Here is a 14,578-nt window from a genome sequence, read left to right as displayed (position 1 = left end):
GAGAGGAAGAAGCAATCTTACTTTCCAAGCCCACAATTCTCTCACATTGAGCTGTGTTCCTTTCTATATTGTTACACACCACCCCAAATTCCAAAAGTGTTGCAAGATTCCAGGGGTTCCAGCCACATACCCAGCGTTCTGTTTTCTTTGGGAAGATCGACGTACAGCAGAGGCTAGTGTCTTTAAGAAATATGACTTTTCAACACACATTTTCACTTGGAAACCCCAAGTGTTTCTCTCATTGCCCCTCTCATAGCTTCAGCAAACTTGGATCCAAAGCAGCAGTGAGTCGTGGCTGCTGGTCTCACAGTGCAGCCTCCTGCAGCCAGCACCACATGGAGTTCTGGAACAGTGAGAGATTGGGCATGGGAAGTCTGCAGCAGGATAGGGATAGCCAAGGAATTGAGCAGGGCTGCCGAGCATATGCAGAAGTGCTTTTCTGCTTGTGCAATAATACATCTGCAGATGAAGACTTGGTATCAATAATGTAAAAATTTTATGGATTAAAAATGAATATGTCATTTATTCCAGAGAAATTCTTTGAAATGAAGAAGGGACAATGCAAAGATGCTCTTGAGATTTACAAGCGGTTTCTGACTAGAATGACAAGAGTATCAGAATTCCTCAAAGTCGCAGAGGTAAGTGAATCTTCCACTGTGGCATGTTGGTTGTTATGGTTGCTATCTAGGCATGTGATTTTCCCCACAATTATCTACTTGATAGCAAGCTCAGTTGTTCAGCCACTTTCTTTGTATGTGTTTAGCTCAAATGCCACATCTGTAAATAAACTACATTGTGAAAATTTATTTGACATTCATTGAATTTTGTGGAAAGAGTTAGCTGATCAGGATGTCACCAAAATGCAAATAAAATAACATTAGCCTCTGCTTTGGCCTTCTTCAGTATTTCATGTTATACCAGAGGATAGTAGACCAGCAGGCTGCTGATGGGAATAGCTGCTGCATCATTATCTTTCTGATAGAACGGCAATTTTCATACCCCAAGTTAGGGAAAACCCATCTTTAAATAAATATGAGTTCTTCAATTTCAGGCATTCATATTTATGCATGGAGCAGGTCAGAAGGACACAGCCTGGGACCAGTTCTGTGCACAAACGTTTTGCTGCATCCATCTGTGTTTTAGAGAAGTTCTCTATCCAGAGTTGCTGTTCTGTAGGGCAATGAATGTATTGCACATTTCTACAAATATGCATTAATTTTAAAGCACCTGGATGTGAATATTACAAATGGAGCTTCAAAGTGAGTTGAAATCACAGTTCAGATGCAGTAGTCAAATTGAGCTATTTAGTATTTCTGGACTTGTTAAGCATAAACAAAAGAACCTTTCTGAATTATTATTTTTTTCATTATCCACAGCAAATTGGAATTGATAAAGGAGACATTCCTGATCTTACACAAGTAAGTTTCTAAATTATATTTAGCTTGGTGGTTGGTTTAACAATAGCAAAAACGACTTCTGTTCATTTAGCATGCAACCTAATGGCGTTACTCATATTTTAAACATCAGGATATGCCTCCTGAAAACAGCAACTATTTTGACAGGTGTCAATCCGCTTTTTGTTCCCAGAAGAGGACTTCGGTTTTTAAGGCCACATTTAATTAAGAGATAAGCAATGAAAAGACTGCATGTTTCTTCTCCCTTCCAGAGGTGCAGATTGATCCCAGAAGCTGAGAGTGTGAGTAATGCACCTGGGAGAGGAAATTCTTAAGTACTGAATCCATGCTTTGACCAAGTCCATGACATCACTTTCACTGGGTTAGACAAGAGACAAGTTTAGGGCTGCCATAATGTGACTATAGATAGGGCAATAAATTACCAGAAGCCAGAGAGCTAGTGTACTGATCAAGAATATGAGTTAAATCTCTGTTCCCTGGATGAACACTGGAAAGCCTGCCTCTCAGCTCCCATCTGTAATGTGGAGTAACATTGGCTTGCCTTACAGAATTGCTGTAAACAATTATGTGAGAATACATGTGGATCACAGTTTAAAGGCCTAGTAAGTATGCTGCTAAGTCGTTTCACAGAAATGTAATCGAGGCATCAAACACTTAAAAACATTATTGTGGCATCCCTATCCCTGAGATTAATCATTAAGACTCTTCCATATAAATGAGATTGCTTTACCTTCAACTGCACAGCAGCATGACCTCTGTTAGTTGACCTCCCAGGTGATTAAACAGTCGGTCTGTTAGAACAGGGTGCTGTGATTATGAAGACCCAGCATGGATTTCTCAAAAATAAGTCATGCCAGATGAATCTCATTTCTTTTTTGATAGTTACAAGCTTGGTGGATCAGGGAAATGCCATGGATGTAGTATGTCTTGATTTCAAAAAGGCTTTTGATAAAGTCCTCCATGACATTCTTGTGCAGAAGCTGGTAAAATGTGGGCTGGATTCATAGCTGGTTGGATGACACCAAACTGGGATGGTTAGCTAATGCCACAGAAGGCTCCTTTGGAAGGTGGTGGACTCTCCTTCATTGTTCAATAAGCATTCCTGTGCTTCTGTGGGCTCTTGCAGCCCTTTGGAAGTTTGCCTTAATAAAACTCATGACAGTTCAATTAGGGGTGCCAGAATGCTATTGGTTTTCCATTATTGTTTAGTTTTTGAGGGTTTACTAATAATAAGGGGTTGATCATGCTCTTTGGCGAGCAGGAGCGTTCGTGCTCCTCCCGGATGAGTCGCTCTTTGGAGCATGATCAATTCAAATATTTTATTGCACACACCAATGTGTGTCCTCTGAAGAAAGAGCAATAAGCTGGCTAGTCCCCAGCCTCATTGAAACAGGTGTATGATATGGCAGGGTAAGAGTTAAAAAGAGTATATATATATATATATATATATATATATATATATATATATATGCTTTTTTTCTGCTGAAGCTTGTGTTTTTTCACAGAAAAGCTATTTTAATATCCGGGGTGGGGGGGAACTTTAAATATAGCCCAGCAGAAGGAGTACCTTGAGATTGTCTTCCTTCATACCAAATGTCTCTTGCTTAGCATTGTTTAATTTATAGATTGATGCTGTTGTTGTTTACAATACTGCACCTGCAGATGAGGACTAACCCCTGAACCTACTTACCTGATTTAATTTTTCCTCTAAGGTGTTTTCTCCCTACACATGCCCAGGTTATGTGTGCTTTCATAAAACAAAAAAAATATGCAAATGGCCTAGTCATATGTGAAAGTCAAATGATAATTATTGTGGGGGTTAATATAAGCTGGTGTCTCTATGCTAGTCAAGATAGGGACAGCACAACTTTCCATTCTAGTCAATAGCTAACTGGGCCTGGATATAGGGAAATTGTATTCAGCTGCTCTTTGTGAGTCATTATTGATGGTTACATTATTGATAAGTTACATGGTTCTCACAAGTATTCAAAGGGTTAATCTTCAATGGTTTTGCTCAGATCTCTGGTGTACATTTGGGGTAAAAAGTTAGCAAGGCAGTGATGTTTTGTCTGTCACTCTAGGCAGTATTTTTCTGAAGTATTGCCACCCAGCTTGCATTTTCTTGTCTTAACATTATCTCTCCTTGAGTAGTGCTGGGCTATGGCAGAGGAGTGCAAGTGGAGAAGCCAATGAGAGTGAAATTGAAACAAAGCCAAATTAAATGGGATTTCTAACATGAAAAACAGTGGATAAGAATCTATTACTGTATTATTTTTAGTCATCACCATCAGTGATTGAGCTGCACAAGCTACCAGTTTGTTTCTGGGCTCAAATTCAAAAGCTGGTCTTAACCTTTTAAGGCTGAAATGGTCTGGCTCCAGAAACCTTACGGGCCACATTCTTTGGTGCTCTGAACCTACTCTGGCATTCTGTTCAGAAGCTGAGGTCCTGTTCATTATTCCCTTCACCTAGTGTGTGAAGTTCAGTATGTTGGAATGCAAGAGAACATCTGCCTAGTCTCTGAAATGTCTTCCCTAGAGAGGCTTGTGTTGGCACCTTGTTTAGTCTCTTGGTAGTCAACTGATTTTATTGATCCACTTCTTGAAACTTTAGTTTCACCACTTAAAATGACCTTGTTTCTTTATGTTAATATTTTTAAATTGAAAAATCATATAAAAGTTTTAAGGGGCCCCTTCAAAAGGGTGACACTACATTTGAACATAATACAAAGACTATAATGACAGTCTTTTTAAAATCACTTCTTTCTGAAAACATTTGCTGTGTTTCAGATAATTATAAGCCAAGGCTTGCTTTAGACATGGTTTATTCAGTAAACCATGAGTTGTCATATCACAGATAAGCAAACAAGCAAGAATTTGTTCCTCCAGAACTTGATGTGTTTTCCAGCTGGTCTTGTGTTGTACTTCTGTAGCTTGGTGAGTTTGTGCAATGATGTGACCAAACAAACCATGGTTAAACAAGATTGTTGGGTTCAGCATTGGCCATGGTTACTTTTCCTTGGTTTCAATAAACATCCATAATTGGGAACTCCAAAGGTAATTAACATTATGCCTATTCATAAAACCTGGTTTCACCCTTCTTTCTTAGCTGCTTGCCCATGCTGCATTGTCAGGGAGATTATAAAGTTTTGGAATATGTTCCTACCGTAGGTAGTATAAAGGCCTAGTGTAATTGCAAATTGACATACTTTAATTGTTTATAGCAACCAGTCAATTTGCATGCTTGTTTGGAAAATAGATGAATGAGGAGATTCGATTTAAATCATGCCGCCTTCTGGGTGACTGCATATTAATTCGTCATATTTAGTGAGATGTGGAATACATTTCGTGGCTGTGTGTAATCAACATCCTAAAGATGTTCCTTGCTCCATTAACTACATTCTCAGTTTATGGTGGAGGCTAGAAATACTAATTAATGCAATTGCTAAGAGGAGGATTTGTTCTTGCTATCAAGTACTTTATTTGAGAAAAGTACTTGGTATCATTAGTACTATGCAGGACGTGGTGTGTTATTACTACAATGCATTCTAAGTGGAGTTTGTACTCTAAAAACCATTTTAGAGGAGGCTATCATTAGTGCACTAAGAGATGAGATCTGCACCTTTAGTGTAAGCCCCATTAATTTCACATTTTATAATAAGAATATTATGGATGTGTCCTTTGCTAACAGCAGAAGAGAGTTACATGTTTTTTCTTCTTCCTAGAATTAGCCTGGGCTGTTAGTGTTCATAAGCCAGCTGTATCCTCCTCACTCTTGCCCTTTGTTCCTTAAAACAAACCTACAACCCAGGAGGCACTGTTAGAAAGCCAGAACCAATAGTACTGCTTCACACACCGTATTTGCATGAATCTAATGTGCACCTCAGTTTTCAAAACCTCGAAACCAAAAAAGTATTTGCTGTGTCAGCGGTGTTTTTCAAGCTTGCAATTGAATCTAATGTGCCATCAAATACCATATTTTTCTGTCTATAAGACACCCCCATGTATAATAATAATAATAATAATAATAATAATAATAATAATAAATTTATTATTTGTAACCCACCCATCTGGCTTGGTTTCCCCAGCCACTCTGGGCGGCTTCCAACCAAATATTAAAAACAATACAGCATCAAACATTAAAAACTTCCCTAAACAGTTGTCTTTTAAAAGTAAAATAGTTGCTTATTGCCTTGACACCTGCTGGGAGGGTGTTCCACAGGGCGGGTGCCACTACCAAGAAGGCCGTCTGTCTGGTTCCCTGTAACCTCACTTCTCGCAATGAGCGAACCACCAGAAGGCCCTCAGCGCTGGATCTCAGTGTCCGGGCTGAACAATGGGGGTGGAGACGCTCCTTCAGGTATAAGACACCCCCTATTTTTAAGGACTCAAATTTAAGAAAATGGGGGGAGATGGCCCAGAGTATAAGACACCCCCTAATTTTTGACATAATTTTTAAGGAAAAAACCCTAGTCTTATACACGGGGAAAATATGGTATAATGTGCACCCTAATTTTCACAACGTAATTTGGCCAAAAAAAGTGTGTATTACATTCAAGTAAATATGGTATTACAGATTAGAAGCAAGTAAGATGCTAAATTTGTTAACATATATATCTAATACTTTCTCTTTTTGCAACATTTGAAGTTGACTTTTGAGGTTTGGGCAACTGCTTATAAACTAAAGCATAGCCCTATGAAACAGTTCATCTGTTGTATTGTAGAAGGCTCTATTTAGGGTTAAGACTGTTAATCTCAAAGGATTTAGAGCTCTTTGCATTGTTAATATATTCCAAACAGCAAGTTTTTGCACATTTGTTCCAGGTAATCTGCTTGATTTCTGTGTAAATCTATTTTATGTATGTAAAAAAAAACCTTAGGTGTTGCTGACCAGAGTTCTATGTGATCTGAAAAGCAGTGGTGATAATGAAAAGTCCCCATTTAAAGACTATACAATTGATGAACCGGTAATCTTGATAAAATATGGCTTGCATCAACTTCTTTACCTCTGAAGTTTTATTCTTTCATCAGTGACTTTGTGGAAATCTGCTTATCTAGGCACTATTTTTATCCTGGAGGAGCTAAGGACACTGTTAGTCATTCTTACTGTACTTACCTTTCCTTTCTCATAGTAACAACAGCAAGAGCATGTTGGGAACTCTCTCTTAAAAAATAATAATGGAGGAATCAAAGGGGGGAAATCAATCAATAAAATTGCATTATTCTATAACTGCAGAACTAATACTTGTGTCAAACTTCTATTTCATTTTTTAAACCAGTTTAGAATGTATAATACTATATTCCCAGCCTTTTTAAAAAAACAAACAAACAATAAGAAGAAGCCTGGTTTCTGGTCTGGAAAAAATAATTATGTACTACTTCTGGGAAATATTTGGACCTGCAAAATAAACGCAGTATTTATAGCAGAGACAAAATGCCTGCCATCTCTTGATAATGTCTAATACAGCCTAATGTGTGCTATTGCACTGTGAATCCCTCTCTCATCTCACTGGTCAATGTTGGGAGAGCTGTGGCATGATGACAACATTTCATACATTATATTAATGTTACAGAATCGAGATTAAAGACAGGGAGCAGCTGCACTTTCTGTCCATTTTTGTAATATGTAGTTCTGACCTATGTTACAGTTCTGCTTGTGTGGACAACGGGGGGGAAAATTGGTTAAGCTAATTAGGTTGAATGCACAAAACTCTAGTTATGCATGCAAGTTTCTATTTTAGATATATTGGCAACTTTGACCTGTGAATGCCTGTGCTGTTGTTAACTTCTAATGCATGATGACTCGTACTTCTGTTTTCTGACTAATAAAAAAATATATATATTCAATGTACTCTAACCAAAGAATAATAGTTTTCAATAGCAGCATGGAAGTGGTGCTCCTTTCTCAAAGCTGTGTTTTGGAATTAAGATGATGGCATGTAATGCATGTTACTGGTTATGACTAGTTCCGAGAAGAGATGTTCATGTTGGACTGCCCAAGCTGCTGCTCTTACTCTTACTGTTTAGTTTTAAATGAGTAATTTGTTTTCCTTATCTATCTTAGGCTCCCAGTAGTCTTATGGAGACTCTTGAACAACATCTAAACAGTTTGGAAGGAAAGAAACCAGGAAACAGGTATGCAGAAAGGTGAAAGAGCTGTATGTCAAGTTGCTACACTGCAGCTCTAATCCTAACAGCTTAGTTATCTGTACCTAAATACCCTTGTTATATTCAGACTGCACGAAAACCAGCACCTAGTTCTTCCTCACAAGAGAGCACCCCAGCCTAGCAAACAGAGCATAAGACCCGCCCATGCTCACTTTATTCAGATTTGAGGTTATAGGGTGTTGTCATAGCTCCAACATAAAAACTGTGGCAGCAGAGCAGGACAGTTGCTGAGGAGCTCCCCTGCCTTGTTTTGTCTCTTCCACTGTAACTCACCTGGGCTATCCACACCACTCACTCGTCTTCCCAGCCGGCCTGTTGTTCTGTTCTCACTCTGCAATTCATGTGGCTACCTTACCTTTTAATTTTTATAGGAAGATATATAGATACACACAAATATGCACACACAAGTTGTTGTTTTTTAAATACCCTTTTGTCTAAAGAATTATTATTATGTATTAAATTTGTATACCACCCTTCATCCATAGATCCCAGGGCAGAGATCCAGCATAAATTTTAAGCTGCACAAATGTGACGGAAATTATTCTCCTTTTTTGGCACCTTTCTCTTAGCAGCCACCATAGCTGCCAAGTTTTCCCTTTTCTCGCGAGGAAGCCTATTCAGCATAAGGGAATTTCCCTTAAAAAAAGGGAGAACTTGGCAGCTATGGCAGCCACCCAAAAATTATGCTACCCATGTCCTAAATTGAAAACATGGGTCTCCAGTATGTACTCCTGATGATGTCGTATTGCACAGTGTTTCTTGTGAAGCAGGACGTAGATGGCATTTGTCATTCTGAATTTCATCATGCAAGCATAATGCAATCCAGTTATAGATTATAGTTACTTGATTTAGATTACAATCCTACGCAAATAACTGGAGTAAGTCCAGCTGAATTCAGTAGGGCTTCTGAATGTACATGCTTAGGGTCAGGATGCATGTTTGGACGAGGATCATGGATACCAAGCTTCAAGTCCCTGCTCAACCGTGAACCTCGCTGTGCCTCACAAGACTTGTTAGGATAAAATGGGGAAGAGGCAGGGGGAGAGCCATGTCTGCCACCTTGAGCTTCTTAGAGGAAAGATGGGATATAAATGTAATAAATAAATAACAATTACTAAGCATATTAATATTTCTCAGCTGTATGTATACCATGCATGTTCAGTAACAGTTTCCTAGTGTCTTGACCAAACACATATCTAGGCTATTTGTTTATCAAACTGTTAATTAAGCTGTAATTAACAAATGTTTCTTTACATGTGCCTCCCTTTTGTTTTGTTTGTGTACATGGCTGTTTTGCAACTTAGTGAGGGGTAAGTAAATATACACACTAATGTTATGCATGTATATATTATACAGCATGTGTCTCTTCTAGCATCTCTTAGTAAAGCGATAGGCCTTGCCTAACTTTAATTCTGTGAACTCTAGTTTCTTTCTGTAATAAAATGCCTATGAATTACACTTTGAAACGGAAAGATTTTCATAATTAAAAATGCATTTCTGAACTAAAAGGATAGTAAATTATGTATTTCAATTCAAAGTCTTGTAGACAGGTTTGGGTTCAGTTTTAGTTGAGAAGGACAGACTGAATTAGGAACACACATTTTATAAAATGAGAAGGGTAGACTGAATTAGGAATACACATTATTTTATAAAATAATGTTGATTCTGATGTGTTTTACTGGGAATGAAAAAGTATGAAATACTGTATTTCTTTTTTAACAGAGTGAGTAACTTTTGTTAAATTTTAAGTTACCTTTTGATTCAAAATATCAATGTCAATTACATTGAATTTAGCTAATGCAAATTTGATTTAACTAGGCATATACCATTCAGCTAAAGTCTTCACTGGGCTGAAAGTTCTGGTTTTTAATGAGTTTCTGATGAATGCTGCTTAGATTAATTTGGAGAATTTGCTCAGGCGAAAGATCGATAGAAATTTTGCAGGAAATCCCATGGAGATGTCTGACATATCCCAAGTTAATGATCAAAACAATTTCTATTACATTTTTCAGTGTCCACTTTTGCAATGTAACTGCATAGAGTAATATGCAAACAAGCAACCTCAGTTATACTAAAAATGTTTTTTAAAATATATATTTCCAAAGTAGTATTGAAACATAAGAAGCTGCCGCCTTACTTACAGAGGCAGATCAATAGCCCGTGTTGCCCATAATTGTTTTCCTTTGACACCTAGTGGCCCCATAAAGGGTCAGGTAGAGGTTTTGTCGCTGCTATATGAGGCTCCATACACGCTGTATGTTTAAAGCACATTCAAAACACATTCAAAACACATGTTATGGCTTGCTGGGAATTTAACACTGTGAGGGTTAAACTACAGTTCCCACGATTCTTTGGGGGAAAGCTGTGTGCTTTAAATGTATAATGCAGATGTGATTCTTTAACTGAAGGAACCTGGGACTTTCAATATGCAGAGGGAGTGTGCTTAACCACTGAGTCATGGCATCTCTTTGTACATTTCACTGACTGCATTTGATATTCAGGAAGAATATTAACCAATCTTCAACTAAAGTTTCACAAGACCTGAATTTTCATTTAATTCCTAAGCTTTTAGAGTAGAAGGTACAGTAATACACAAATCTTATAATTATTGTTCTTTGCTATAGACTGTGGCATTATACTCCAGCCTGCAAGTCTGCTTAAGATATTCCTAGTGTATTGCATTCAAAAATTTTCTTACATTAATTCTTCTAGCTCTGGCGCTCCTTCACCCTTGGGCAAGGTAAACATTTTAATGTTATAATAGCTAGATAGTTACTCTCTTAACACAAGTGTTTAAGAAATGTAAATGTAAAAGATTTGTCAGAAGCCCAACTGTATCTTGATTGATGTGCTAATTCTGTGTGCAGGAGGATTTGACGTGAATGAGTAATCAAACCCACACGTCTATAGCTGCATCCTCTCTCTTCCCCACAAACTTAAGTAGTGACCCTATTTACACATTTGTTTGGATCATGTGGTAAAGGAAAATCAGGTGCTTTTATAGGTATTTGCAAAATTGGTGTTTTGTATTTATTTACTATAATTTATATTCTACCTTTCTTTCTCATATATATATACTTGAGGTGGCTTCTAGAGAACTAAAACAATAAAATCAAACACAACAATATAGCAGTGTATAAATATTTTTATAAATAAATGTTGTTGGGCTCCAACTCTTATCAGCCCCAGCCAGCATGGGCAATGTCCAGGGATGATAGGAACTGTGTAGGCCCAGGAACATCTGAAGGACATCAGGTTGGCTACCCCTATTGTAAGGCATGCTAATAATTCTTGCTACCAATTTACCCAGTTAATGACCCTGTAACTTTTTATCTTCCTCATCCCTTATTTAAAACTGGAATTAGATTGGCTATGATAGCATCCTCTGGTATTAGAAAGCTCATTTTAGTGACAGTTTGTACATTTTTTGTTGTTGGGAAGTTCAGCAGCTTCACACCTGAGTTTTTAAAGAACCTTCCATTGTTTGCCAGACCTGGTAACATGTTATTTTTAAATTTGTCAATTAGCCCTAAAACTTCATCTTTTTGTCACCTCAGTTTCACTCTGTTTTTTAGAATCCTCATCTGAGAGAAACAGTTCAGATAAACTCCCCAACAACTGGTACACTGAAGACCAGTGCAAACAATTCATTCACCATCTCTTCAATCTTCCTATCCTTTTCTAGTAGAATTTTCCTACCATTGTCATCTACATCCCTGGTTACTTACCTCCTGTTTAAAGCCATTATTATTATTTTGTCTTAATGCTTCTGGCAAGATATGCTTTCTCTGTATGTTTGTTTGTTTGTTTTAGACTTTGTACTCTTTGTGTTCTCTTTTGGACAGATGATCATTATTTAAGGGAAGGTTTCTTGCCTTTGATAACTTCCTTGGTTTTGCTCTTTGCCCTGCATTAATGTCCTCTTGAACGTATTTGTATTTGTTGGGCCTTTTCATATCATGGCGTTTATCTTAGCTAGAAACGTTGCAACTGGAACTGTTATAGATTAAGTTCCATTTCATACATCATGCAAATTGTGCCTTTATGTTTCTTTCTAAATTCCGTTGTCAAAAGCCCTATTGTCTTTGTCTGAAACCATACACCTGAACACAAAGAACAAACTATTCCAAGTCTCAGAATTGTCAAGTTTTTAAAATACCTATAACAGTAATCTGCATCCAGTTTTATCTGCAGAACTATTTGATAGGGGCACAGTTTCATATCAGATTAATGCAGTTGTCACATTCTAAATGTGAACTTGGAAAATAATGGTGTTTTCCTGCAAGGATTGAAGTGGGAGTTTAGTTTCCTCTGCCTGTGTTGAAGCTATTGGTTTGTTTGTTTTTTTTAAAAAAATCTAAGCCATCATATAGGGTGCCTAGTGTCCATTTCTTAAGTTCCTCCTAGACTGAAGATATACAAAGTTTCTTAGCTCTTGAGTACATGGAAGGGGGTGGGGAAAATTATTTTACCCGTGGCCTTCAACAGCAGAGGAACACTGTTGCCTTGAAGATACGCTGATGGGATCTTTTCCTAGATGGATGTTGGCAGGCTTCCAGCTTCTGTCATGACAGTGAAATCTGAGATCCTGCTTAGCCACTGATCCCCAGATAATATTGAGCCACTGTGAACTAGAGACCTAAAATTCAAAGCTCTTTTAGCTCGCTGTTAATAAAGTAACTTCTGTATCTACTGAATTTGGCACTTGTTTTTTTAACACATGCTTAAGATTCCTCTTTGTGGGCTAATGGTAGAGGAAGTGAAAGTTTGAGATGGACCTCTTTATTGGGAGGGGATTTAATCACGTTATGCTACAAGCCTATTCATGCTTACCTAGAAGTAAGCCCCATTGAACTTCACTGGGTTTACTTCTGAGAAGACATGCACAGGACTACACTGTTGACCTCTTGTTATACATTAAAATACTAAAGTTGCTTTTAAGATAGCAGCTGGTGAAAAACTAAGTAGACTTGCTTTGCATGTTGTGTACTTATGAGTTCTTCTTGTCCAGTCCTCTCCAGCCACAACTGTTACATCTCCCAATTCCACCCCGGCAAAAAGTATTGATACATCTCCTCCACTTGATCTCTTTGCAACATCGTCTACAGCGGCTCCAGTCAGGTTAGTTAAGCAATGAATAAAAGAATGCATACTCATTATTATTTTTTAAAAAGCTGTGTTTAAAGAGTGATGATATGGGTAAAGTTGTCTTTTTATAAATATATTACAGGCAGCGAGCAACATGTCAGTGGAGTGCTCTGTCCTGTTCTGGCCCCTTTTCTGCCAACTTCCGGGTTGCAGAGATGTGCACATGCATAGTCATGAGTCAATTGGATGCACATAGATTGGTCATTGCCTGTATTTTATAAGTTCTCTACTTATTTCATACAATTTGAAAGACCATCTTAAACTCATTGTGGGCAAGCTATTTCATAGTACCCAAAGTATGAGTGTGCACAACTCTTAATGCATGTGTGTGACGTGCGCGTGCGCGTGCGCACACACACACACACACACACAAACACACACACACAGAGCTATCCCCCAATGTCTTGCTTCTAGTTCCACAAGGCACTGACCAGGACAGAGGGATAGCGAAGACAAAATGCTTTATTGGGGCACACGAGTTTGTGATTTTCTTTTGCGTTGTAGAAACTGAGTTCTTTGTTGTTGCATTCCCCAACAGCTTAGAGCTTTTGGAAATTCATCTTTTTTAGTCCGACAGGGTGGCTTTCCCTTACTGCCTCCCAATTTGATGTTTTTAGGCTTTTTCTTTTTTTGCATTGGGCATTTTCTCTTTAAGGCCGGTTTCTTGGAAACAGGGGACCCTCCCTCCTGAGCTGAATTGTTTCTGTTGTTGTTGTTGTTTGTAATCGAGGCCCAGCTGGGTTTCATTTTCATTAGCCAAATTGCTAGTTGTTATGGACCCAGGTGGCGCTGTGGGTTAAACCACAGAGTCTAGGGCTTGCTGATCAGAAGGTCGGCGGTTCGAATCCCTGCAACGGGGTGAGCTCCCATTGTTTGGTCCCAGCTCCTGCCCACCTAGCAGTTCGAAAGCACATCAAAGTGCAAGTAGATAAATAGGGACCGCTTCGGCGGGAAGGTAAACGGCATTTCCGTGCGCTGCTCTGGTTTGCCAGAAGCAGCTTTGTCATGCTGGCCACATGACCCGGAAGCTGTCTGCAGAAAACGCCGGCTCCCTCGGCCTATAGAACGAGATGAGCGCCGCAACCCCAGAGTCGGACACGACTGGACCTGATGGTCAGGGGCGCCTTTACCTTTACCTTTACCTTATGTGAAGGAAAGCGGCTTCTTGTCTCTTAACTAATTCAGTTAGGGTGGTAAGCAGGCTCAAACTTTCTGAAATGAATTTTTTTATTGGCTCCAGTTCTTTACTTATCTGTGTAGAATAGCTTTTGAGCAGCTCTTCATACATCCCTGACAGGTAGAAAATAAAGTTGTCCGGGTACTGTAATCTTGGGCTGTTTTGGCCATTCATCCTGAAATGCTTTTCTGTCTTATTTCTGCAACAGTGCTTCCAAACCCTCCAGTGATCTTCTAGACCTTCAGCCAGACTTTACATCTACTACTGCGCAAGCAGCTTCAGCAGCTTCTGCTGGAGCAACTTCATGGGGAGGTAAAAACTTTCCGATCACAGACCTCTGAAAACTCTTTTTAGAATAATCCTTGACCCCTGAGCATTGACTGCACCCTGGCTGTGTTCCTACATCACACTAAACCATGGTTTACAGAACTGTGCATAAGTTGTAAGGAGCCTTGCACACCCACACCCCGCCCCACTTCTTCTCACACAGCTAGAAGGAGAAGCATTTCCTTCAGTTTCCTTCAGTGTTGGCTTGTCGTAGCATGGGAACCTGGGATCACAATGCACCACTAACTCATTATTTTCTGGTCAATTGCTTCAGAGCATTGGTTGCGAAACTGCTTTTCTTAAACTAACCATAGTGTAAAGCAACCTGTCCTACCCAGATTCTC

General features: G+C 38.8%; 1 protein-coding gene across 1 annotated transcript in view; it reads left to right on the top strand.

Annotated features, from left to right (window-relative positions):
* The window catches only part of SNAP91 (synaptosome associated protein 91), a 64,237-nt gene that overhangs the window by 26,302 nt on the left and 23,357 nt on the right, over positions 1 to 14,578 (top strand). The window contains exons 8-14 of the mRNA XM_088665941.1: positions 532 to 638; positions 1,377 to 1,418; positions 7,479 to 7,549; positions 8,887 to 8,892; positions 10,295 to 10,322; positions 12,594 to 12,703; positions 14,116 to 14,219. Coding sequence (XP_088522067.1) covers positions 532 to 638; positions 1,377 to 1,418; positions 7,479 to 7,549; positions 8,887 to 8,892; positions 10,295 to 10,322; positions 12,594 to 12,703; positions 14,116 to 14,219 — 468 coding nt within the window. The remainder of the gene's footprint in view (positions 1 to 531; positions 639 to 1,376; positions 1,419 to 7,478; positions 7,550 to 8,886; positions 8,893 to 10,294; positions 10,323 to 12,593; positions 12,704 to 14,115; positions 14,220 to 14,578) is intronic.

This window comes from Zootoca vivipara, chromosome 3 (assembly GCF_965207765.1).
Source record: "Zootoca vivipara chromosome 3, rZooViv2.hap1.1, whole genome shotgun sequence".
Lineage (NCBI taxonomy): Eukaryota > Metazoa > Chordata > Lepidosauria > Squamata > Lacertidae > Zootoca > Zootoca vivipara.
Note: the sequence above shows the minus strand (reverse complement) of the source record. Positions and strands in the feature narration are given on the sequence as shown.